The sequence below is a fragment of the Vipera berus genome, assembly GCF_964194415.1.
Source record: "Vipera berus genome assembly, chromosome: 1".
In the NCBI taxonomy this organism is placed as follows: Eukaryota; Metazoa; Chordata; class Lepidosauria; order Squamata; family Viperidae; genus Vipera; species Vipera berus.
The window spans coordinates 131,940,387-131,965,947 of record NC_138202.1 but is presented as its reverse complement, the minus strand read 5'-3'; the positions used below and the strand labels follow the sequence as shown (position 1 = coordinate 131,965,947).

The 25,561-nt window shown below is 39.8% G+C and overlaps 2 protein-coding genes across 2 annotated transcripts in view; one reads left to right on the top strand and one right to left on the bottom strand.

Annotated features, from left to right (window-relative positions):
* Positions 1-1,275: 1,275 nt before the first annotated feature.
* LOC308660833 (CD63 antigen-like) lies at positions 1,276-18,868 on the bottom strand. Its single transcript, XM_081315443.1, has 7 exons — positions 18,792-18,868; positions 5,767-5,955; positions 4,831-4,905; positions 3,325-3,420; positions 2,230-2,379; positions 1,697-1,780; positions 1,276-1,396 (listed from the first exon to the last, which is right to left on the bottom strand). Exons 2-7 carry the CDS (start codon positions 5,776-5,778, stop codon positions 1,322-1,324), a joined length of 492 nt encoding a protein of 163 aa, XP_081171569.1. The 5' UTR covers positions 5,779-5,955; positions 18,792-18,868; the 3' UTR covers positions 1,276-1,321.
* Positions 18,869-24,166: 5,298 nt separating this feature from the next.
* Positions 24,167-25,561, top strand: part of MYLK (myosin light chain kinase) — a 195,133-nt gene continuing 193,738 nt past the window's right edge. Inside the window, exon 1 of the mRNA XM_081315205.1 lies at positions 24,167-24,326. The gene's annotated coding sequence lies outside the window, so the exon portion shown is untranslated. The remainder of the gene's footprint in view (positions 24,327-25,561) is intronic.

The following is a 25,561-nucleotide window of genomic DNA, read 5'->3' as shown; positions in this document are numbered from 1 at the left end:
CCTTGTTTCTGCAAAGGAAAAGGAATGTCTCTAGTTTATATTTATTCTAAATTTAAGCATCTGCACTATATTACAAGAATGGGTTTAGATATCCTTTTTATGCTATTTACATATTGCACTGTACTTGGCTTTTGGCGTTGGAGGGGGTTGTTTATTAATTTATTCCAGTACTTGAATGCGTAGATTGTCTTTAAAAATATCACTTTAGGTTGGTGCTATCTAAAAACTGTATAAATTATCAATATTATTTTGCTTATTAACTGTCTTTACATTAGTGAAGCATTTTAGGCAACGCTTGATAAACTTCTAGATAGCTAAGCAGACACAAGCCTAAAAGACAAGTGCTGTAGGCTAGATTGCTATTGCTGAAATTTTTGAGGAGATAAACTTTTATTTTATTCCAAGAAAATTGCACGGCTATGTTTGTGTACATTTCCACGAAGTGAGTTTGACTTTATTTCTTAGTATGTTGCATTCTACCATTTTCTCAAACTATTTATATGATTAGCACAGTTCCTTGTAAGTACCATACTAAGGAATACATTCATTTACCTAACCAACTAGGCCTTGTCTTGCTAATTATTATGCACATCGAGTTGTCCGAGTGTATTGAACCCACAATTCTTTTTAAAAATTGTCATCTTATACCCTACTGAATGAATGAACCTTTATTGTCAAAGTACAACCATGTATACATTGAGATTGGCTGAGCCTCCCTTCATGCCCCCACCCTCAACTTACAGTGACACAAACCCTCCATCTTATTACACCATGTGAGCTAATTGCACAACGCACAGGCCTCACAAGTCAATCATGCATAAAGTTTATAAAATTATTTCCTGTTCAAAAGCCTAACAGCCCATGGATAAACGCTGTTCTTCAGCCTGTTGGTACGGCTGGCTATACTCCTATATCTCCTACCCAATGGTAGGAGAGTAAAGAGATACTGTCCAGGGTGTGAGTCATCCCTGAGAATTTTCCTCACTCTTCCAAGGCAGCGAGCCCTGGCGATGTCATCCAGTAGAGTTATGTATCTACATGAAAATTTGAGTGGGATTGTACTAGGTGAAGTAGGATCTCAACATTTTAGCAATGTAAATATTTACAGATTGCCTTTCTTAACAAGGCAGAATCCAGAGGGGCCATGATAATAGGAGTAAAGAATAATAGCAATGCAACAATTGTACTTTATTGAACGTTTTATTTGTGCACTTCATATTTAGCAAGACAAAAAGAAAAAAACATTGTATTTCAATTTCAGTTCAATTTTGTAGCCGCAAAATGAATACTGGCTTAAGCTTGTTCAAAGAATACTGTATTCTTAAGCTTGTTCAATGTTGTCATAGTCTTCGTTCATTATTTTCAGCAGAATATAGCAAAGCAGGATCCCAGTTACCTGACGAGAAAGTACAGAACATGCAGAAAGTGATTTAATTCTGACACATGGAGAGTAAGAGAATGAAATAGATCATTCCAGTTAGATGGCATTAGCTCCATTTAGCTCTAAGCTTTAGTGAAAGCAATAGAGTGATAGAGCTATTGTACAAGAGAAACAGTGTTAAGGATCCCAAATGTAACTGATCAGCCCCCCCCCCTTTTTTTTTTTACTTTGAAAATCTGGGCATTCTGATTTGTCTCTCCAACCAAGCACCAAATGCTATTACTGTAATCCTTTATTTAAGCCTTTTATGCGTACCTGACCAAATACTATAAGAACTGCAAGTCCTCCAAATGCAGAAATGTTTCTTTCAGTCCAGGTCTTCAGTTTTAGAAGACAGCCCTGAGAAAGAAGTGGGGAAATGCATTCTAATAATTCCAATGGATGTTTCTTAAAAGCTAATCAAACTAAATTCGGCCAACAATTAAAACGATAAACCAGTAGAGAGCTTAGACAGAGAATGAGGGAGAACCTACAGGCATAGACTATAAATGTTAGAAGTTATGCTTACCTTGGGATTGAGGGAACAGTTTTACAGTGATTGTACTCCTTCCTCAATGACTGGTTCTAATCAGAGTGTGGGAGAGTTAGCAAAGGAATCCCCTTAAAACTAAGATATGTCATGAGTTAGATTCTATCATTACTATATAGATGTAGTGACTAGGAAGGAATCATCCTGAATGCCAAGGTTCCTTAATCCATTTACCAATCTATTCCCAGTAAGAACTGTAACCTAGATTCAAATGCATCCTTCCCTTAACAAAAGGGATGATGACAATATGGAGTTTTACCTCCTGATTAATGCCAACTGTATCTTCATTTAGATCAGTAACACAGCTTTCCACAGGTATTTTGCAGCAGCTTTTGGGGACAGATGAGTAGAGCAGTCCAAAGGTGGTGTTCTGCCAGTCTGTATAGTTCTCCGCGCCACAGCACTGAAACTACAATAGGGAGGAAAGCATGAGAGTTGGTAACAGAGAATACAGGGTCTCGTGAGACTTTCTTAACTGAATCTACAGATTTTCTGCTCGCAGTCTAGCCATACATCATTCTCAAAGTTCTTCACAGTGGTAAGATGAAGACATGATGGAATCAACGCAGATCACAGAAGGTAGTTTCCTTTTGTTTCCCTACTAATGTTAAATTTTGGAACTGTAAACCATTCCACGTTTTTCCTATAAGAAAGGTGTCATCTTCACTAAATGATTACAATGTCTTCTAGAATCATTAAAGTATTGGTTTACATTGCCTCAACAACAGATAAATAAATAATCTAAGACATCCATAGTAGATAAATGGGGAACAGTCATCTTGGACAGAATTCCAGAAGGTTTTGCAGTTCTGAAAAACTGTCATTTCCTTTTTTTTAAAAAAAATGGTGAAAATACATTTTCTTAGAGACAATAGAGGTCAGATTCAAACTAGGGATGCCCATGTCATTTTCCCCACATTTCTACAGGTATGAAAAAAAATTCCAGAGAGGTGATTTACCTGGAGCAATTTTATTTGAACATTACCCAGTAATCACCTGACTGCAGAATATATCGAACCTTTAACCGAGTTGGAAAGCATGCTTTGAGACCAAGGGCAGTGAGCCATATACTAGTTAGCCCCAGTTCAGCCCAGTGGATTCTATAAACCCTGCCCTTGAATACATATCGGCACTCTAATCAAAGCCTGTAGTTCAGACTTTTAAATTGTAAAACAACAAAACTGAAGCAGCAGCAGCAGCAGCACTGATTTTAAAGGTTTGAGCCTTTAAAATACTGAGCCTTTACTATCAGTAGTTAATTTCTATAGCTGTCCCTCTCATGCAAATTCACTATCATCATTTTTGGTCTTAAACTAGGGTTCAATTGTTCCTAGGGGAAAAAAAGATTCCTTACCTCTGCCTGGAGAGTATCCACCCCCTTGGTGATCTGCAGTGTCTTACTATACTTGTTCAGAACCTTCATGAAATCTTTGGATACGGTCTGGTGTAGCTGTGGCGATATAGGATAAACAAATTACTAATCCGTAGGTTGTATTGGAAGTTTAAGCTGAGGCGATTTAATAGATAATAGAGAATTATTATTCTCCTGTTCTGCCTCCCCAGACATTTGTGATTTTAATACTCTAGTATTGGGGAAGCCTGAATTAAACATATTCTTAAAATTGAATATTAAATATCACTTTAAACCCCCCTCCCTTTTCTCAGTTGCTGGGTAGGAAAGAAAAGGGGGATTCTAGAACATTCAGAACATGGCCTTTTCAAAATATTTTGTATGCTTATAATATACCCTAAGTCAGGGGTGTCAAACTCAATTTCATTGAGGGCCGCATCAGCATTGTGGTTGCCCTCAAGGGGCCAGGTGGGTGTGGCCTGGGTGGGTGTGGCCTACTGGGTGGGTGTGGCTAGAGTGTGTATGGCCTACTGGGTGGGCATGGCCAGCTCTACATCATTCGCATCAAGGGTGCCTATGGGGGCCTGGGCAGGAGTGGGACAGATCTGAGGGTCTCTGGCAGGAGGAGGGTCTCTGGGCCAGGGCCAAGGCAGTGGGGGCCTTTCCCTCACTGTTTCCAGGATGGCTTCGCGGGCCACATGAAACCACTTTGCGGGCCGGATCCGGCCCCCGGGCCTTGTGTTTGACATGTCTGCCCTAAGTTGTTTAGAGTAGAGTTTACTGTGAATCCAACGGACATATTATAGTTTACTAAATTGTACTGCTAATAGCAATGAAAAGCCTTTTATATTTTAGGTTAACAAATTCTTACTAATTATTTTGAAGAGAAGGTTATTGCTTCCTCTGAAATCAAATAAAGATATCTGCCTTTTATCTGCCAATTCTGTTTGGTTATGAACACCATACTGACATGACTGGCAGTGGTGTTCCTTGTAAGGTAGCTTGTTCTACTCGATTGTTTTTCAAATTGGGCTACTTACCGTAATTGTTTAGGAAAAAGCAGCCAACTTACACTGCCCCCCCCACCCAGATTCCATTTTGAATTTTTGAGCATTGAACTATTATCAATTAAATATTACATATCGGGTCAAGGGCTGCTCCGTTGCACTGCTCCACTCTGGCAGAGTGATTTGGGAAGTAGCTGCATCATACAATATTAAGCTACCAGGTAACCATCGTTTGCATAAATCTCGTTTCCCACTTCCTCTCTTTCCATTTCTAGAAATTTTAGAGTGAAACAGAAGATAAAAAAAAGTACCCCTTGTTAAGGAAATGGCAAAGTCCTGAATCTGTACTGGACGTAAGCTAGCAGAAATCAAGAATTTGTTCCCATTATGGCAATTCTCCATTCTTCTTGGGAATGCACACCTCAAGAAGCAAAAGGTTTTGCCTCCTTTTCAGTTTCAAGACTTGTGCTTTGAACCGGAAACCTCCTTTCCCAAACCTCACCTTTACTCTGCATGCATAGGCAGTGGCAACAACCAGAATTTCGGTGATCAAGAGCAACACGAGTAAACCTGTGAACTAGTGAGAGGAAGGAGAGGGAGAGAGAGATGTTTAGTTTAAAAGCCAGAGACTTATCAAATTGCTTTTTAGAACACAGCACTGTTATTTTTCCCCTTGTATATCCATCCTTGACTCTCTTATTCAGAGATCCAATTCTTAGCCCGCCCGATATGTCAACCTCACTTTGGGACAACTACAAAGCCAAACTCAACATTCATCCATTACCGCTGTCACTTATCTTCTCAGATAGGTCAGAGTGATGAAGTCACCATTAGAAAGAGTTGAAACCGAGAGGCTGATGGTGTCCAAGTCAAGCCACCACAGCACCATACATGGTAAAATCTTGGCTCTGGTTATATGGTGGCAGCTTTATATGCATACATTTCCAAGCCAAGATATTTTGGGACATATTAGCACTAAAATCAACAAGCACCATACTCAAGAGAGTTTTCCCCCCCAACGCATTAACAGAACTGGAATTTAAATGGTATATAACCATCTAACAAAACTGTAGCTTCTTACAAAATAGAGCAATTTTTACAGTCAATTCAAATGAAAATATATTAACGTTGGTTTACTACCACTACTCAGTAATGGACAAATTGTATACAGAATTTCTAGCTTAATTTCTTGACACAAGGATACAGTTTCATGTTTCCATGTATATAAGCTCAGGACTGCAGTAGGTTTAGTCCGGTCCCACCTTAAGAGCTGATCTGTGAAAGAATCAGAACTTAAGGAGATATTGCTTATGGCATTTAGCAACTCCAAAGAAGATCGAGGTTCAATCTTAACCACATTGAGATGCCTTAAACAAATCATGACTAACACTGCACATGTTCTATATTGAATTTAATTTAATACTCAAATAGCACTTACCAATTTGATCATGGCTTTGTTCGATTTGAATAAAGCAACTGCTCCAAAGCCAGACAGAATGATGATAAGCACACCGATGACTGTTACGGTCACAGCTACTCCTGAAGCAGCTTCATTCAGTACCACAAAAGCATAATGGAGTTTCACTTGAACACACACACCTGTGGTTATTAACACAACTCCAGCAACCTAGAGTTTGGGAGGTTAAAGCACAATTATGAAAAATAGCTCGAGGTTATTCTTCATGAAGGCAAATATATTTTAGTCAAATTAATTTCAAACTATTTGTAACATGGATGTTCAAAGTCATGTAAGGGAAAAGTATAGATAAAAATCTTCATTGTTACTTGCACATTTGCTCATAGCAAAGTTAACCCTTTCTGACCAAGGCTAGGTTTAAAACATCAAACTAGGTCATTATGTGGCTTGTTTGGTTTCTAATCCATAATGTGGTTCTTGGCTTATTCAGTACACATTAAACAAACCATGATATAACAAATTTCAGGCTCTTTTTTAAAGTTTCAGGAGAGATATTTAGAATTTTTACACATAAATCAATAGTGTAGAAGAAAACAGGCTAGTATATTCTTAAAGAAAAATATAATTCTGAAAAATAGCTGTAAAAAACAAGATATTTATGTAACTTTCTAAGAAAATATTCTATGAGGATCATAGCAAAGCCACCAACTGTTTGTAAAAGACTGATCTTAAGCATTACACTATACCAAATTTAAACAGGGTTTATTAAAAAAAACACAGCTGTGTATGTACAACATACAAATTCAGAAAGAAGAAACAAACCACATGTTTAGTGCAAAGTAAACCAAGCCATTATGTATTACTTAATCTAGGGATAAAAAAGTATGGTTAAACAGTGTAGAGTTACAGGAAAAGGAAGCAAACATTTAAATCAAAGCATTTTAAATTAAAATTCAATTATGTTTAGTGAAAAATGTAATTTCCTTTAAAATATTTAATTAACTTACACCTTGGAAAACTTGTGGCCTCACAAAAAGTTTTAATTGCTAAATTATGCAAATTGAAAACTCAGTTTTTGCCACTGTAGTTTAGAAACACTGCTTTATGATTTAGCATGTTGTGCAAGCACAATCACAATCTTAAGTTTATTTTCCAAAATAGTATATTTCCAGTTATTCTATTATAGCTAATAACTGTACTATTATAACACATAACAGATCTGAGAAATTGGTCCCAAAAAATAAAAGTAAGATTTTATACTCTTGACACAAAATGAGATATATTTACAAACTTACAAAACACACACAAACCAATACCTTACCCAATAAAGTAAAACAGTCAGCCATAAAGCAATTTTAATGCCCTTCTCCCATGTAATTCTTCTGTCTCCTTTCATTTTGCCTGCTACCTCTACAAAGCTTGAGACTAATGGTGAGGATCAATAGCCCTATGCTAATAAATATTTGCAGTTGTTACAGCTGTCCCCAATTTCAACCAAAAACTCCATTTACAGCTTGTGACATCACCTTAAAAAGGAATACATTTACTAATGTTCTCAAACCATTTTTCTTTCAGCAGTCTCACTAAACCACAATCAGGCTGTTAGGTTATTGTAGCCAACTGCTCCTGAAATAACACTCATATACAGCAAGTTATTTTAGGAGCACTGTGCTGTTTTACCATAGCAGCCTGTGTGTGTGTGTGTGTGTTTATACAGGGTATGTGCATATATTATATACATGCATATACAATTAGTTTTCTTCCTATCTAGTGTTCTTATTCTTATGCAAAGTGAAGTATAAGCATCCCAGGCAGCAGATGCTGAACAGTCTTATTAGGAAGAGCAGATCTATGCATGCATCATGAGCAGTTGCCTGGAATCAGTAGATGAGTTTGCAGGATGTTCTAAGTTAAAATGTAGTTGGGTTAATTTGCGGTTCGTGTGTTCTGTAGAAGAGACTGGCTCTGAGCCTTGGGTGGAACAAAAAGATACAATATAGGACAGAAGACAATTGATTCCTATATAACTGTCAAAAACAGATCATGCCAGACAAATCTTATTACATTATTTGACCAAGTGACAAAATTAGTGGACCAGAGGAATGCTGTAGATATAATTTACTTGGACTTCAGTAAGACATTTGATAAAGTAGATCACAACCTACTACTTGATAAGATAGAAAAATATGGGTTAGATAGCATCACCACCAGATGGATTCGTAGCTGGCTGACAGGCCGTACTCAGCGTGTGGTCCTCAATGGAACTGCATCTACATGAAAAGAAGTGTGTAGTGGGGTGCCCCAGGGCTCTGTTCTGGGCCCAGTGCTCTTCAATATCTTCATTAATGATTTGGATGAGGGGATAGATGGGGAACTCATCAAATTTGCAGACGACACCAAGCTGGCAGGAATAGCCAATACTCCAGAAGATAGGCTTAAGATACAGAAGGGTCTGGACAGACTCGAACACTGGGCACTATCTAACAAAATGAAATTCAATGGTGAAAAAAGTAAGGTTCTACATTTAGGCAGGAAAAATCAAATGCACAGGTATAGTACAGGTGGTACCTTGCTCAATAGACTCTGAGAGGGATCTCGGAGTCCTAGTAGACAATCACTTCAATATGAGCCAGCAGTGTGCTGCAGCTGCCAAAAAAGCCAACACAGTGCTAGGCTGCATTAACAGAGGGATAGAATCAAGATCAAGTGAAGTACTAATACCACTTTACAATGCTTTGGTAAGGCCACACCTGGAATACTGCATCCAGTTCTGGTCACCACGATGTAAAAAAGATGTCGAGACTCTAGAAAGGGTACAAAGAAGAGCAACAAAGATGATTAGGAGGCTGGAGGCTAAAACATATAGGGAACGGTTGCTGGAATTGGGTATGTGTAGTTTAACGAAGAGAAGAGTGAGGGGTGACATGATAGCAGTGTTCCAATATCTAAGGGGCTGCCACAAAGAAGAGGGAGTCAAGCTATTCTCCAAAGCACCTAAAAGCAGGACAAGAAGCAATGGATGGAAATTAGTCAAGGAGAGAAGCAACCTAGAACTAAGGAGAAACTTCCTGACAGTTAGAACAATTAACCAGTGGAACAACCTGCCTCCAGATGTGATGAATGCTCCAACACTGGAGGTTTTTAAGAAGAGACTGGACAGCCATTTGCCTGAAATGGTATAAGGTTTCCTGCCTGAGCAGGGGGTTGGACTAGATGACCTCCAAGGTCCCTTCCAACAACAACAACTTCTTCTTCTTCTTCTTCTTCTTCTTCTTCTTCTTCTTCTTCTTCTTCTTCTTCTTCTTCTTATTATTATTATTATTATTATTATTATTATTATTATTATTATTATTATTATTATTATTATTATTCAGGAAAAACAGCTGTGCCCTGCAAATAGGCAACCAAAAGGTAGTGACTCACTGCTTTATGTGAGTACTATATGAGAACTGATATAATGAGTGCTGATCAGGCTTGCCCATGTGCTTATGAAGCGTGCTGTCTGCCTGGAGCATGGATCGGGATATGACAGCCAAGGATGATCAAGTCCATACACATTTATTCCTTTCTGATAATCCACAGAAGGACAAAAAAAAATGGTAAACCCCAACTAGGTCACCATAGATTTTGCAGAGCCAAGAAGGAAACTCAAGAAACTTGAAGGATGATCTTCATTTATAAGGGAAGACAAGGGAAAGAAGAAGAGTGGAGGGTTGGTTATGCAAATCATGTTGACAGGATTTGGGATTTGGATTCATTGAATTGTTACGGACTTCTGGTTCAGAATAAACACCTCATGAAGAGTGGTGAAAAATGGCTCAGCTGAAATATGGAGAGCTTTATCGGGAGGCCTTTCAGTGAATCTTTAACTAAGATGAAAATCCTTAACTGAAAAGTTAAGATAAAGCTTGGGCACAGGTAAATCTTGACGTACAGCCACTATTGACCCCAAAATTTATGTTCTTAAGTGAGACATTTATTAAGTGAGTTTTTGCCCCACTTTATGACTTTTCTTGCCACAGTTGTTAAGTGAATCACCGCAGTTGTTAAGTTAGTTACCTGGTTAAGTGAATCTGGCTTCCCCATTGACTTTGTCAGATGGTCGAAAAAGGTGATCAAATGACCTTGGGACACAGCAAAGGTCATGAATATGAACCATTTTGCCAACCCTCTGAATTTTGATCACATGATCATGGGGATGCTAAAAAGGTAGTAACTATGAAAAACAGTCATAAGCAGGGCTTTTTTTGTCATAGAACGCTCAGAACGGAGTTCCAGCACCTTTTTTGGATGGAACCTTGTAGGGTAGGCAAGGCTGGTTGTATGACGTGTGAGTTCCGGCACCTTTTTCTTTTACAAAAAAGCACTGGTCATAAGTGACATTTTTCACTGCTGTTGTAACTTTGAATGGTCACTAAATGAACTGTTGTAAGTCAAGGACTACCTGTATTGTAGTAGGTAATGGTAATGTTGCAGTAATGGAGACAATTAATCCATTCATTTTAAAAAAAGTTAAAATGTATATTGACTCAACAAGATTTCTGTTCTCCACATGCTAATGTTTAGTGTTTCAGAAATTAAACAAGAGAGCTGGAGTTCTTAGTACAGGAAGCCAAATATAAAGTAATTAATATAATGGAGACCTAGTGGAAGATTCTAATGTTTGGGATGTAAAAGTCAAAGAAAATAATTATTTGAAAGGAACAGAAGCAGTAGAACAAGTTACACTGTATATTAAATCCACAGCTGCTAAAACTCAGTGAATTAACTTTAAGATATTGCAGGAAGTATCTGGGTTAAGTGGATGAATTAATTAATCACCATTGTTGCTGTTTTTTCCCAGCCAATCAAGGTGAAAATTCAGAAGGTGGTTTCCAAAAGCAAATTGCAAGCCTTTCAAAAAGTTTATAGTATTAATGATTATAGTACTAAGGACTCAAATTACTGTTGAGAATAAAGAAGCATGGCCTTTACAGGAAATTCTAGGTTTGTCTTGCAGATAGCTTCCTTCTTCAGGTGATGAAGACCTAAAAGAATTAACTATTTTTGGTGCTATATGAGCCTTTTTCAACTTTGTTTTTTAACTCTAGAAGAAATAGTATTTCAGGAACTCCTGCATAAAAGTTATTATATTTACAGCTTACAACATGAGCTATTTGTAAACTGTTGACATTTTTTCAAACCTGACCCTCATGGAACCCTAAGTTCCCTGGTATTCCAGTTGAGAAAGGTTGATTAGTAACAATCAGTGAGGAAGACTTAGTTGAAGAAGATTAGCAAGAACATTAAGAGGAAGTGATTGTGTGCATTAGCTTGGATTTCAAAAAGTACATTTTAATGAAGTTAGAACAATAACATGACTTCATGGCAGAATACCTGATGGGAAAATAAGATGAAAAAACAGCAAACATTAAAGGCACCATCGCAAACAATTCCAGTAAGAAAAGGAATATAAGACAGCAGAAGAAGCCATTTGAACGAAGAGAAAGGATGAATACTATTATGTCGTGGGCTCTGATGAGCAGGAATGAAGACACGCAGTTGAGTACAGAGAAACTCATTCTTTATTTAAGCAGAAACTGTACTGAGCATTTGGAGTCACCCTGCATCAATATATAGCCAGACCCTCTGGTAGCAACCAATCGGATTGAACCCATGTTTGCCGCCCAAAGTTGACAAATTGCAGGACCGGAGACATCCTGTCTGAGTTGCTGGAGAACCGTTAGTTCTCCAGCAATGCACGTGGTGATATTCCAAAAGCCCAGTACATAACAAATACAAAAAAGTTATCTGGAACTGTGGAGCAGGCATGTCAAACTCATGACGTATCGTGACTTTTTCCCCATTGCCGGGAATGGGGTGGGCGCAATTTTGGAGTGATGCATCCAGCCCGTGGGCCGGCAGTTTGACATGCCTGCTGTAGAGGAAGCACAGAAAAACAATGTTCAGAATGAGCTGAGGTTGAAGAACAAAAGCAGAACAAGAGCAAGGGGACAAATGATGAAATGAATGTAGGCCGAGGCCCTTTGTATGTGCCACTGTTGCATGATGGCTATTGCTTGGATGAGGTCGCAACATAAACTTTGTCATTCTACAGAAGCTCTGGATTCAGTGGTTGGCTTTGACAAAATGACCTTTTTCAAATATTGTTCAGAATAAAAGAAGTAGACAATAAACGGTACAGGTAATCCTTGTTTTACAACAGTTCATGATTCAAAGTTACAACAGCACTGAAAAAGTGACTTGTGACCATTTTTTTCCACACTTATGACTATTGCAGCATCCCCTGGTCATGTGATCAAAATTCAGACATTTGGCAACTGTCTCATATTTATGAGGATTGTGGTGTTCCAGGTTCATGTGATCCACTTTTGTGACCTTCTGACATGCAAAATCAAGGGGGAAGCCAGATTCACTTAACCACATTATTAATTTAATAACTACTGTGATTCACTTAATAATTGTGGCAAGAAAAGTTGAAAAATGGGAGAAAACTCGCTTAACAAATGTCTCACTTAGCAACAGAAATTTTGGGCTAAATTGTGGTTGTAAGTCGAGGACTACCTGTGTACCCACTACTCAGCAAAGTTGGCAAAATCCAAATCAGTAACAAAGAAAAGACAGAGCTATACTACTATTTTGTTGTAGGCCTCTCCAACAAAAATATGTGTTCTACAAGCAATTGTTAAGAGCAGGATAAATGGATAGAATTGAAACTTGCTAACTTTCAGTTCTATCCATTTAAAACATGATAATGGAAGTTTATTCTGAATGAGTTTAAATCTGTAAAAGCACATGAAGTGTAGCTTTAAAGAAAGGAACTCTGATAATTTAATTGAAATTCTGAAGTTTTGAGAAATCCTGGTACATACAACTGATGGTGAGTAAATGTTGCCCATATTTCAAAAAAATGGGAAAAAGAGGATCTAATGATTCACAGACCAGATTCCTGTATTAAACAGGTGGCTGGACCCAATGGCATTTAAATGTCTTCCAGTTCTGTGATTAACTTATCCTGTGGAGCAAGTTTATGGGTCAGTGTGTCATACAGACATAGGGAATTGGGTTATTTTGCTAAGTGTGATTCAGTTAACCGTACATAAATAAACTGTGGGAACACAACTGTTAAGTGACCTTTTTGCCCAGAAGTGCTAATATCAGAATAAGAACTTGCACAAAAGCAGTAACCAAAAGCTGAAAAGCAAAACCTGCAATTTGAATGACAGATGTAGAGGAAGATTTTTTTTCATTTTAATTATGCACTCAAGCACTTTAATGTGTGCAGGTAGTAAGGCTTAAAATAGGTAAGGCGTGGATCACACCAAAGAGGAGATTGAATTAAATTCTCCTTTAAGCTTGAATACATAGTAACAAGTTGCTCAGACTGCAGAATTAATTAACATTTTATTTTTATATGTATTAAACAGAGCCTAGAAAGGGACGCGGTGGCTCAGTGCGCCTTTGGCGTCTAGTCATGATGGCCACATGACCACGGAGACGTCCTCAGACAAGCGCTGGCTCTTCGGCTTTGAAACGGAGATGAGCACCGGCCCCTAGAGTTGGAAACGACTAGCACGCATGTGCGAGGGAACCTTTACCTTTACCTAGAAAGGGTTTAGCATTTTGTATTAATACAGTATAATATTCAGGCTTCTGTGGGTCTTAAGGACACTGTTAACTGTGCATTGGATCTATGGAGACTATTTCACTTCTAACAAATACACGTTTCCAAGTTCTGAATTCATTGTCCAGAAATGGGGAACTTTTTGCTATCAGAGGCCCTTCTCTTTTCATTTTTCCTCAATCTCTGAAACCTGAACAAAGCCATTTTAAATTATGGTTTCTTGCAGAATCCATAGTGGTATTACTACAAGCTGTAATTTCTATAAATTATCACAAACAAGTTTTAAATTAACAAAACCATCTGCTTTCAAAACAAATTTGCAGCATTCTAGATCTTTCTTTGCTTGTTCATCACTGAGATGGTTTCTTTTTTTAATGAAAAGCCTAAACACTCTCCAGACCCATGAACAATATCCCACAAAATTTATGCCGATCGATCTGGTTATTAAAGTGGTCACCCTTTCCTCTTTGGGCAACTGGTTGCAGAGCTACTGGTTTTCCTGTATATTCCAAACTAAATATAAGCAATCCAGCCAAAAGCAGGATTCATTTCAAGCTAGAAAGGGAATGGGTTATAGGGCTGATATTTTCAGAATGGAGTTAATGGAGTAAGGTAAGGTTTTTTTTCTTTGCCCAAACTCAGTATGTGAAGCCTCCTAAAGGGCTTGTCTCCCCCCCAAAAAACAAAACTGTTACCCCAGAAATTAAATGTTTCTTGTTCAATTTGTCACTTGGTTCTGAGAACTAATTATGGGTTGGAACAGAGCCTTTAGATCAGTGTTTTTCAAACTTGGCAACTTTAAAATGTGTGGACTTCAACTTCCAAAATTTCTCAGCCAGCCTGAGCACAACAGATCCTAAAGTTGTTAAAGTTGCAAAACTCTGTTTCAAACAGATGTTCACAATTCGGCTGAATTTGGTGATGCTCATTTGTGTATAGCTTTAAAAATGACTGAGACAGCTGCCCCATCTGATATTCCATTGACCAACCCTGAATTATATTGCAAGAAAACATCCCCCCCCCAAGTATCTGAAGCCTACACATGTCTCAGTTCCCTTTGCTTCCTGGCAGCAAGGGATGCAACTAAAGATTATTAAAGCCACAAGTCCCCATATTTTCTGTTGCTTTGTTTTAAGTATAAACTGAGTAGTAGTGGCTGTTGAAAGATAATGGTTTAATGGCTTACTATATGAAACGGTATAATCCTGAGAAGAATAATCTTGCCTCAATTGAAACATTTTTAAAGGTTAAATTCCAATTTAATTCAGGCGGTAGAAATAATGGGTGTTTTGTTTGTTGCTGTTGTTTTTAAAAAAAGCAGATCCCAAAGGTTCTTTATTTAGCAGTTCTACATCCTCAATAAACTATAGATCAGCCTGGAATAACATCAAACTTATTATAAAAAAGCACCTGCATGAAAAAATTACTGGCTCTCCAGTGCCAACTATTGCAATCTGTTTTCCTCTGCTTTCAAGTATGGACCAGCTCTCAATATTTTATCACTGTGTCCCAATCCATGGCTCTAACTTTTTAGGTATGTGAATCAAAGCAATATTAGCTATATTCAAAACCTGGTGGTCATGCTCTTGGCAGGAGCAAATGTACAAAGCTACTATTATTATCATTGTCATGACTGAAGCTTGCTAAGCTCAACCCATATGCAAAAGTGTCGAAATGCAAATTTTTGTGGCTGACAAGTTATACATAGTCCTGGCAAGTAACAGGTCCTTTAGCCCCCAACATTCTTTGGGCCTGAGGTTCTAAAGAGCATTTTTTTGTGTGTGCCAAAATTGGAACTTTTGCATTCTCTCTCTCAATTTTGAGTCAGACAATGGATTTTCCAAATGAGGCTGTTATTGCATAATGCCCCTCTTATTCAAAGAATGTTACAAGGAGTTCAGTCTACTTTGTCCTCTGTTTGTTCCCTTCCTGTCTCTTTTCAGAAAAAATCAATTAAAGAGACAAAGAATAGCTGCACTGTGATTGCTGACTGTAATGCTAGGAGTCTGCCACCTGGAAAAAAAACAAAAAAACCACACAAGCTCTAGTTAAGCAAAAAAAGAGTTAAGGTCCAGCAACACTTGAAAGTTAACATTAATTTGAAAAGGGGTACTTCATTCTGCCCTTTTCCTTTGGGAGAAAAGTAATCACATGATAAGAGGTAAGTAAACAGAGGAGCATTCTCATAAACTGCTCAGGTGAAAAGTTCAGTTAATGACAACACATTCTATCATGCTCATCTTTTCATTCAGATTTCTAGTTGGCCATTTCTAGACCTGAAAAGAGTGGGTTTGAAAACTGGAGCTAAAGACTGGATTCTGGTCTTCCCTGCTCCTGTTGGAAGACTGAAAGAGCAGATTAGGGATAGATCATCACAGACAAAATTTATCTACATGGTCAGTATGCCTTCACAACAACTTGATGGCTTATAATTCACGAATCAGCAGATATCTGTTCTGGGTCTAAATGACAAGTGTGCCACAAGCCTCTGTTAAAGGCTTGCAAAGAGGAGTGTGTGAGTTCCTTAACTTCCCAACAAATGTGTTATAGAAAAGTAGACAATATATAGCAACTTCTCCTGCTTTTTTCCTGCTAAATAGTATAAGCTGGAGAAGAACAAGAATCCTCAGAGGAGCCTTTGGGATGGGAAAAAGAAAACTGAAGAGAGAATCAATCCTATCACAATTTCTGAGTGAATTAAAGATCAGGATTGTTACAAGTGAAAGGAAAGAATATAAAGTTGGTTTGTTTGACCAAAGTCAAATAAGACATATTTCTGTAAAGATCAGGTAACCCTTTATAGACTTTTTGCTGAAAGTAGTACTGAAAAGTTTGTGCTCATTTATAATTTCTTTCTACTTTTTGTTGGTTTTATTTTTCCCTGGCTTTTTGTATCTAAAGGAAATTTGTACCTAAATTGTACCTAAAGGGAGATTAAATGTAGAGAAAGGAAAGGGAGAGAAAGAGAGAAAGAGAGAAAGAGAGAAAGAGAGAAAGAAAGAAAGAAAGAAAGAAAGAAAGAAAGAAAGAAAGAAAGAAAGAAAGAAAGAAAGAAAGAAAAACACAGGCTTGACTAAAGCCATGTTTTGCAAATATTTGGAGTTGACGTTTTGTTGCTCAATAAGAGTAATAAGAGTACTTTATGACGGAAGTAAATAAGTAAATCATGTGGGAATAAATGGAAAAGTTAGTCAACACTGAGCGAAGAATAGGATAAGTATGACTGAATACAAAAATGACTGATCAGTATAAAAGAAGCACAAAACTGAATGAGGATCAAATCACAAGGCATCTGTAAAGAAAGAGTAAGTGAACGGAGAGAAAGGAAAAACCAAGAACATTTGAATGAATGCAGTTGATTAAATCTTCAGAAAGAGAGAAGTGAGAAGTTTAAAGAACAAAAGGCCATGTATAAGTTCAGTGGGCAGATGTTACAGAAGTAAGGATGGTTTGCAAGAACATATGGAGAAGTATAGCAAAAGGTTTTGGTATAAATTTTGATATATTAAAGTATGTATTTCCATTTCTTTGGCTTACTATTTATGTTTCATTTCTGTACTTATTGCAAAATGGAATAGTACTGTGATGAGTGTGCATGCATGGAGTGTATGTATGCTTGTTTCAAAAAAGTGACAAAGTGATATCATCCTATTGGCTGCACAGTTCTGCACGTTGTTTTTCAAAGGAAGAGAAGAAACTGATGCACCCGGTCAGAATGAGATGCAGGCTTCGGCTGTGGAACAAAACACTTCACAGGGAGGCCTCTTCGTAATGTTTAAGAGGCTGAAAAGGGAATTCTATAGAGTGAGTATCCCAGCTGAGTGAAAGATACCGTACTTTTCTTTCCCAAAGAGCCCACACATTTTCATACAAGCACTGCCAAAATGGGACAAGCTGATTTTGTCCTTTACTGAATCAGTTGCAAATTGCTTTTAAGTCTGACACAGGCAGAAAATTGTACAAGGTCATGCAACATACTTATCTGTAATAGAATTTGCTACTTTTTCAAGGTACTTGGACTGATTTCTTTCTGAAACATTAGGCTTTTCAGACATAATATAAAGCCACGATTCAGCATTACACTAATGCACCATTAAGGACTCTGTCTTCCACTAGGATTCCCTCCTTTTCTTGGGAATTTGCACTTTTGCTTCTGTTTATGTTTTTCAAATGAGACTGCTTTACATGGAATCATTAAAGAATACAGTATCCGCTGCGTTTACCAAGTGATCTAGGACATTACTGTTTAATGCTTTAATTGCAGGAAAGTGAAATTGAAAACCTTTTATGTATTTTTATCATTTGTGTTTATCATTTATCATTAAGTAGAAATTGCTTTAAAAAAATCATCTGTTAACTGCCCAGGCACCTCCAAAACCATGCAGAAAAGCAACTCATAATAGATCTCAGTGTATTTCTCTCTCTCTCTCTCTGGTAGATCTAATAAGTCCAAAACTTTAGTTTTCTCAATAGCAAGGCAATTCGGGAGAAGAATGCAGCCTTAAAAATATAGCGAAAATTTTGGTGGTACAATCCTGGCAGGGAGGGAGGGAGGGAGGGAGGAAGGCAGGAAGGCAGGAAGGCAGGAAGGCAGGAAGGCAGGAAGGAAGGAAGGAAGGAAGGAAGGAAGGAAGGAAGGAAGGAAGGAAGGAAGGAAGGACAAAAGAACCGTGAATTTCCTACATTTTTCTTTGTCTAAAATCAAAGGAGAAGATGAATAAAGATTCTTCAATTTTAAAACAAAGTCTTTGGGAAGTGAAGCGCAGGTGGTGTTTGCTTGATTTGCCAGAGTGCTTTCTGGTGCATCAGAATTGTTCATGTTACTATTTCAATATTTGTCACAAAGATGGGCTGTCACTTACACTTGGCTAGAACTGAGGCTAAGTAATGGAGAAAAAATAAATACATACTGTGGTCACTGCCAATCCTCAACAAAGCCAATATAAATGTATTTTGGGAAAGAAATAGAATATGGAAGGAGATACAGTTCTAAGAGAACTGAGTGCTGTATGTGTGTGTATGTATATGTATGTATGTATATATATATATATATATATATATATATATATATATATATATATATATATATATATATATATATATATATATATATATATATATATATATATATATATATATATATATATATATATATATATATATATATATATATATATATATATGGGGGTGTGTGTCACAGCATTGAAATAAAATGCCAAATATACAACTCACAACAGTAACAAACCAGGAAAATAGAGAACTATGATGATCCAGAGGACAGGATGAGTGCCAGCTGTTGCTCAAGTGCCATTAAAGACATCCCCCCCTACCCTAGCATAATTTGGAGTTATGACTACAATTTTGCATAAAGGTTGACCTGCCTCAAATATGTGACATTAGCATACATCATACATCAACTTACAACAATAACTGAGCTTGAAATTACAGTTGTAACATATGCCAGTCGTTAAGCAGATCATGTGACTACATCCGATTTCATGACTTTTTTTGTGGTGGTGGTGGTGGTGAAGAACATCACACAGTTAACCAGATGACTGTGCAAAAAAAAGGCAGACAAAATAATACATTACAATTGGTGGTGGATTATCATTGGGCAGTTAAGAGTCTAATTTTGCACACACCATAACAGAATCTGGCCACAGAGAAACTACTTCTTAATGGTCCGATAACAGTAGTTGTACATAGAAGAGATCTGTGTTCCTCAGATATTTTATTAGATAAGGTGTTAGAAATTGAGTCCATGAGTCCTTATAGAGATGATGCGGTATAGCAGGACATGTGAGCTTCAATTTGAATGGCCCCTTGTCCTCTGGGGTAGAGTCTCAATTCATATGGTTTTTTGTTTTGTTTTTTGTATCGGCCTTCTAAAACTGCTGTAAGAAGCACGTTGCAGTTCACTAAGGTTAATGCCCTTTTTGGGATACCTATTTGCCTTTTTTTTAACAGGCAAACAAAGAGAATGTAATATTTTGTTTAGACTTAAGCCCCTCCCCTCCAAGAAAGCCTTCCAATCTGAAAACATATTAGACTTAAAATGTGGCTTGTAGATGACTTAGTGTATTTTGATAACACAACCAGGGAATGTTCCATTCACACATCCTCTTGAAGGACAATAGAAAGGCTGATGTTACGTATAATACTACACACTATTTTTGCAAGTGTTAATAGACAAGAGAAAGCAGACAGGAGACACAACACATGTATTTTAAAACTTAAATGTATTTTTATAACAAATATATTTGTCTTTTCTTTCCTGAGGTCTCAATCACTTCAAAGGTTTGTAATCAGCCTTTTGAAACAGGTCTAGGACAGATTCAAGATTCTGTCTCAGATTGCATAAAAGTATCAAGGCCATCATGTGCAAGATATCTGTAACAAACAAGACTGTCATTTTCTGAATTCATAGACTACACAAATCAACCAATCATATTTTAGCCTAGCATGCTGTGGAAATCTAGCCCATGTGGTTAGTTTATGGTTCAGAATGTGTTGTACAACCTAAGATAATAGATTATGTTTAATGTAGCCATGTGAACATAAACATTACTTTATCAAAGGAAAAATTATCCTCTCCTGAGTTGACTCTTTGCATGAGCTTACATTAAAGATGTTTGAAGTACATGCTACAATGTCTCGTGTTTAAGATTTCAGTATTTGTCCTTAGCTGTATTGTCTACTGATGTTATTCACTTGCAATATGAGTAAAAATGGAGGAAAGATTAGGTAGAGATAGCCCACACTTCAACAGTTTTGTAGGAAGATGCTTTTGATGGAATGTGAGAAACACATGGTGACCCGTTCCTTTTCTTATCCAATTTTATTCTGAAATATAGAACTACATCCACAATGTTCACTCCAGAAATGAAATAGCTTCCTTTGTAATCATAACCTTTGTTGATGGCTTTTGGCAAAGCTGGGGTGGGGGATAGAGTGTCCACTCTTGTGCTACTTCACCTCTCACTGGTTTCTGATATTGTCAACCTTCTGGAACAACTACAGCAGGCATGTCAAACTCACAACATCATGTGATGTCGCACGATGTATCGCAACTTTTCCCCCATTGCCGGCAATGGGGTGGGTGCGGTTTTGGCATGACACATCCGGCCCATGGGCCGGCAGTTTGACATGCCTGAACTACAGGGCTTGGGACTGGGAGGCACTGTATTGTGATGGTTCTTCTCCTTCCTCTATGGCCAGATCCAATTAATGTTGATGGGGATGTGGGAGAAAGTTCACAGTTTAAAGCTTTTGTCCCTCCAGTTTAACATCTACACAGAATCTACATGTGTGAGGTCATCTTTTGGTTTAGGGTCCAGTGTTATCACCATGCAAATGATACCAATTGTTCATCTTAACTCAGATCATCCAGGAAGTGCTGTAGATGTCCTGACCCAGTGCCTAGAGGCTGTTTGGGTCTGGACAGGGAAGAATAGCCCAAGTAGGCTGTGCCTGTTTGGGTCCCTCTGGATCTAGCGTTTCTTCTCCTTTGGCTTTAGATGGCTTCCCCATTTGAGACTAGTACACAACTTAGGGGTGGTGGTGTCCTCCTGGTCTCATAACTACTGCTTGAAAAGAAGATGACAGCTGTGGCCAGGAAGGCCTTTGCACAGATCTACCTTGTATACCAGTTGCACAGCCTTCCCTCAACCTAGAGGCCCTTTAGAGAATCACTCATGCCCTAGTCATCCTATGATTGGACTACTGCAATGCACTCTGCATGGGCTGCCCTTGAAGACCACCCAGAACATACAGTTGGTCTAAAATAGTGGGATGGGCAACAGTGGGCATACCTTAATATGCCCATATATTATCACTGCTCTACAAACTGCACTGGTTGCTAGTTGGCTTCTGAGTGCAATTCAAGGGGCTGGTTATCACCTATAGAGCTTTTTGTGACATATGCCCTAATTATTTGAGGGAGAATTATTATCTTGAAGAAATATTTCGCAACTTTGACTAGGTAAAAGTTGGAATAAAAATTAATGGCAGCTATTTAAATCACTTAAGATTTAGAGATGATGTTGTTCTCTTCTCACAAGACCTAGAAGAGCTACAAAGATACATACAAGAGCTGCACAAAGCAGGAGAATCATTTCGCTTAAAAATAAACCTGAAAAAGAGCAGGTTATGTTTAATAAATTCACCAAAGGAGAAGGACGAGACGTGGTAGACCACTACATATACCTTTGCCAATGGATCTCAATGGAAGGTGATACAATAAAGGAAATTGAACGGCGTGTTAAATGTAGTTGGCAGGCATTCAGCAAGCTAAGCATAATTTTCAAGAACAATTTCCCCCTATACCTGAAAAGTTTTTCATCAGTATGTGCTATCTGCTCTAACATATGCTGGGAAAACATGGACACTAACCTCACAATCAATACAAAAGTTATGAGTGGAGCAAAGAGCCAGGGAAAGATACATGCTCAGCATTACAAGACAAAATAGAAAGACCTGCACATGGATTAGACAAAAAACAAAAGTATCCGATATCATCAAGAGAGTAAAAGAATTGAAATGGAAATATGCTGGTCACATAGCAAGAACTGACGGCAGGTGGATCAAGGCAGTCATAAAATGGATCCCACTTGATAAAAAGCATCCACGAAAGAGACCTAAAACAAGAGGGATCAATGACATCAGCAAGTATTATAAGCCCAATTGGCAAAAGAAAGCTCAGGACAGTATTGTTTGGAAACATGTGGAAGAGGCTTTTATCCTGCAGTGGATAGACAATGGCTAAGATGATGATGAATGATGATATTTGAGGGAGATCACCTGTCTCCAGCGGTCTCCACAAGATCAAGTAAAATACAGATGCTCCTGGGTCAATTAAACAGTGTCATTTAGTGCAGGGCTTTTCAACCAGTGGTATGGGTACCACCTGTGGTACATTGGCACCTGGCAGGTGGTACGCGACCATCCTAGAAAAGTAGTAGCAGGGAAAGGGAATGGCAGCACCACACAAGCCTGAGGAAGAGATGGCTGGAGCTGCAGGGCTGTCAGGGCTTAGTGGAAGTGCCAAGATCAGTGCTAGGCTCCAGCTGGAGCTCGGCACTGATCCTGGCGCTTCTGCTGAGCCCAGAAGAAGTGCCGATCAGCTGGAATGTTGCAGTATCTCCAGGGTCTTGTGATTTACATTCAGATGCTTGGCAACTGATTTATATTTATGACTGTCACAGCGTCCCAGGGTCATGTGAAGTGACCAAAACATGCTGCAACCACCCAGCAGATGGGGGGAATAAAAACCAAACACCCACCCACCCACCCCACCTGCCAATCCTCAACAGAAATGCTCACAATGAAAACCTCGGACAGGAGAAAGAGTGCCACCAGGCGGGCAGGCAGGTGTCTTGCTTGGCTGTGGCTTGGGGGGCACTTTTTTCAGTGCCATTGTAACATTGAACAGTCACTAAGCAAACTGTTGTAAGTCGAGGACTACCTGTACTTCATCACTTTTTTCCCTTTTTTTGGTCAAGTTTTTGACACCTTGCTGGGCGACGTGGTACTCGGATGTTGCCATATCCTAAAAGTGGTACAATGGGTGAAAAGGTTGAAAAGCCCTGATCTAGTGGGACCCCAGAAGCGTGTCTTCTCTATCAAAGTGTCTGACCTCTGGATGCTGTCTCCACCCCACCCCATGGGGATATGCACAGTTCCCACCCTACAAAGGTTCCAAAAGGCTTTGAAAATGTAGCTTTGCCTGCAAGTTTGGATTAGGTTGCTTGTTGTTTGAATTGTATGTGGGAATGATTTTGAGAGACAGGAGGAAGAGCTGCAGCCTAGACAACAGTCCAATAAACAAAGGAGTCAGAGGGGAAGGCAGAGGGTAGAGAGAGCATTTCATAAGGGATCTCCCCTACTTTTCAGGAGAATAAAAGTAAGGGAGGGGAGGAGGTATTTTCAGACATGAAAACTGCAGCCTTCCAAAGAAGACAGTGTTAGTACTCATGGTTGCTCTTTCTTGTGTGGACTGCCTCAAAGGGCTGACATTTGTTGCGCCCCTATGTTCTTTTGCAACACAATGGATAATTCTGGTGAGGTGTTTGTCCTACTAGCTCTATAAGCCCGCCTTACAAATCTAAATAAATAAAACCTGACTGTCCTGATGCGAAGACACAACCACCCACCCAAGTGAAAAAAAAATACATCAGAACAGGAATGGACAAGATTTTGGCAGCCAGAAATCACACCTGGTGGGCAGGGGGTGGGTGGGAGGGAGAGAAGAAGACAGCTCATTTGGGATGATGCCACCACCTCAGAGAGGAGGTCTGCTCCCCCCACCTCACGGTTCAAAGTTGCCGTGTGAGCCAAGAACAGAGGGTTAAGGGAATAAAGCATAAGCTGGTTAGACCAGGGAAGCCGTGACCCAATTGACTCCGGAGTCATCAATGTCTGAAGCGACCCCCCCCCTCCCCGACAGTTGCACAGCACAACTGCGGAGGGTAGTTTTCCGTAGAGACCGTAGCTGTTTTCTCTCCCCCCCCCACACACACACACAAAGCCATCACACTGGTCTCCCTCCCCTCTCGGCACAGCCAGCCCATCCCTTCCCGCCTCGAGGCTGACTCTTCCCCTCTCGCTGGCTGCAGGTCACCAGCGTTTGTTGTCAAAACTGCAAGCGGTCCGCGCCGGAGGCAGCTGCTTGCTTTTTCCGCCGCCGCCGCCGCCGCCGCCGTCGTTACCGCCGCACATGCCCTCGCTTAAAACCCGGTTTCCCGCCTGGGCTCAAAACTCCGACAAACCTCTCCTAATACGGTTTCGCAGGTATCGGCCGCAGCCCGCGTTTTCTAAGCGGCAACCCGGGGGGGATTAAAAGGGACCGGGGTGGTGGTCGGGGTGGTTTGGAAAGCGCCGCTGAGAAACTTCGCGAGCAAAGAGAGCTTGAAATCCGGCGGGAGTTTCTAACTTGCTTAGCAGCGCCGGAGAGATCGCGGTGAGTATCTCTCTCTCCCTCCCTTCCTTCCTCCCTCCCTCCCTTCCTTCCTCCCTTCCTTCCTCCCTTCCTTCTTCCTTCCTTCTTTCCTTTCTCTCAGCTTAAGGCGCCGGGCTTTCTTTTCTCGATTTAGCTCCTGCGGCTAATTTGTCCTCGGCGCCTCGGGGAAAGAGACAAGCGGGATTTGGGAAAAAAAAAAAAGATTAAACACGCAGGAGCAGCAGGTTCCTAAAAGCGGCGTGGCTCTTTCCACGTTGCAACACCGCGTTTGTGTGTACGTACGCGCCTCTCCTCGGGAGGTCTGCTTCAATCCCCCAAGAGGTATTCCGGTGCAGACCTACTTAAGAGTAAGTCCCATTGCATTACCCAGTAAGTCCCATTGAGCCCTGCGGGAGTGAATAAAGAAGCGCAGAGTTTGCGCTTCGGGCTGCGCTCTTGCGAGTGCGCCTGAAGTCCCATTTGGAGTGGGACTTTCTCGGAGGTAAATGGGCCCGAGAATCGCTTTCCCAGGCGGCCTTTTAACTTCCAGCAGCTCGAATCCTACCTACAACGGCTGCTCATCCCAAAAATATATATTTCCCCGCAATCTTGATTAGGAGACGGTCTGCCAAGCCAGGCAAGAGGAAGATGGGTGCTGAATTGGCTCGGGCCAAGCAGGCAGCCGGATTCTCCAATGCCTCCGCCCCCTTTCGCGTTTGCTTGACTTGGTTACCGGCTTGGTGATGCAACAGATCCGAGAGTGCCACCTGCGAATTACCTTGGAAAGGTGGTTTGCGCTTAATAAGGCAGCCAGGGGTTTGAAACCCGGGTTAACCCCCGGGCGAAGGGAGAGCTCTCCCCCACACACACACACTTCCTGGGAGCCTTTGGCTTTGTGGTCAGAAATCTCCGGATCGCAGGTCAGTGTTCCGCCTCCTCCTTTTTTTCCCCCCTCGCGAAATGCAACTTATGTTGCGGTTACCAGATTTCCCTCCCTTGCTGAAAGGATCGCCGAGTTCTGCCTCGGTGTGTGAGAATCCTCTCCGAACGGGCTTCTCCAACTGCTACTTCTTTTTTTTTTAATTGAAAAGTTTTTCAATACATTTTATCTTTAACAAAACAACCCCTCCCAACCCACCCACCCCTTCCCAACCCAGCCCAACCCTCCCCCCTCCCCTTCCCCCCTCCCCGACTTCCCAGAGCTAAATACAAGGTATAAAAGTAGAAACAATCATAAGCTACCATATGCTAACAAC

Coding starts and splice junctions, on each gene's coding strand:
- LOC308660833 (XM_081315443.1), bottom strand. Junction 3,421..4,830: donor CCTATGCATGCAGAGTAAAG/GTGAGGTTTGGG, acceptor ATATCGCCACAG/CTACACCAGACCGTATCCAA. Junction 2,380..3,324: donor TGGATACTCTCCAGGCAGAG/GTAAGGAATCTT, acceptor TCCCTATTGTAG/TTTCAGTGCTGTGGCGCGGA.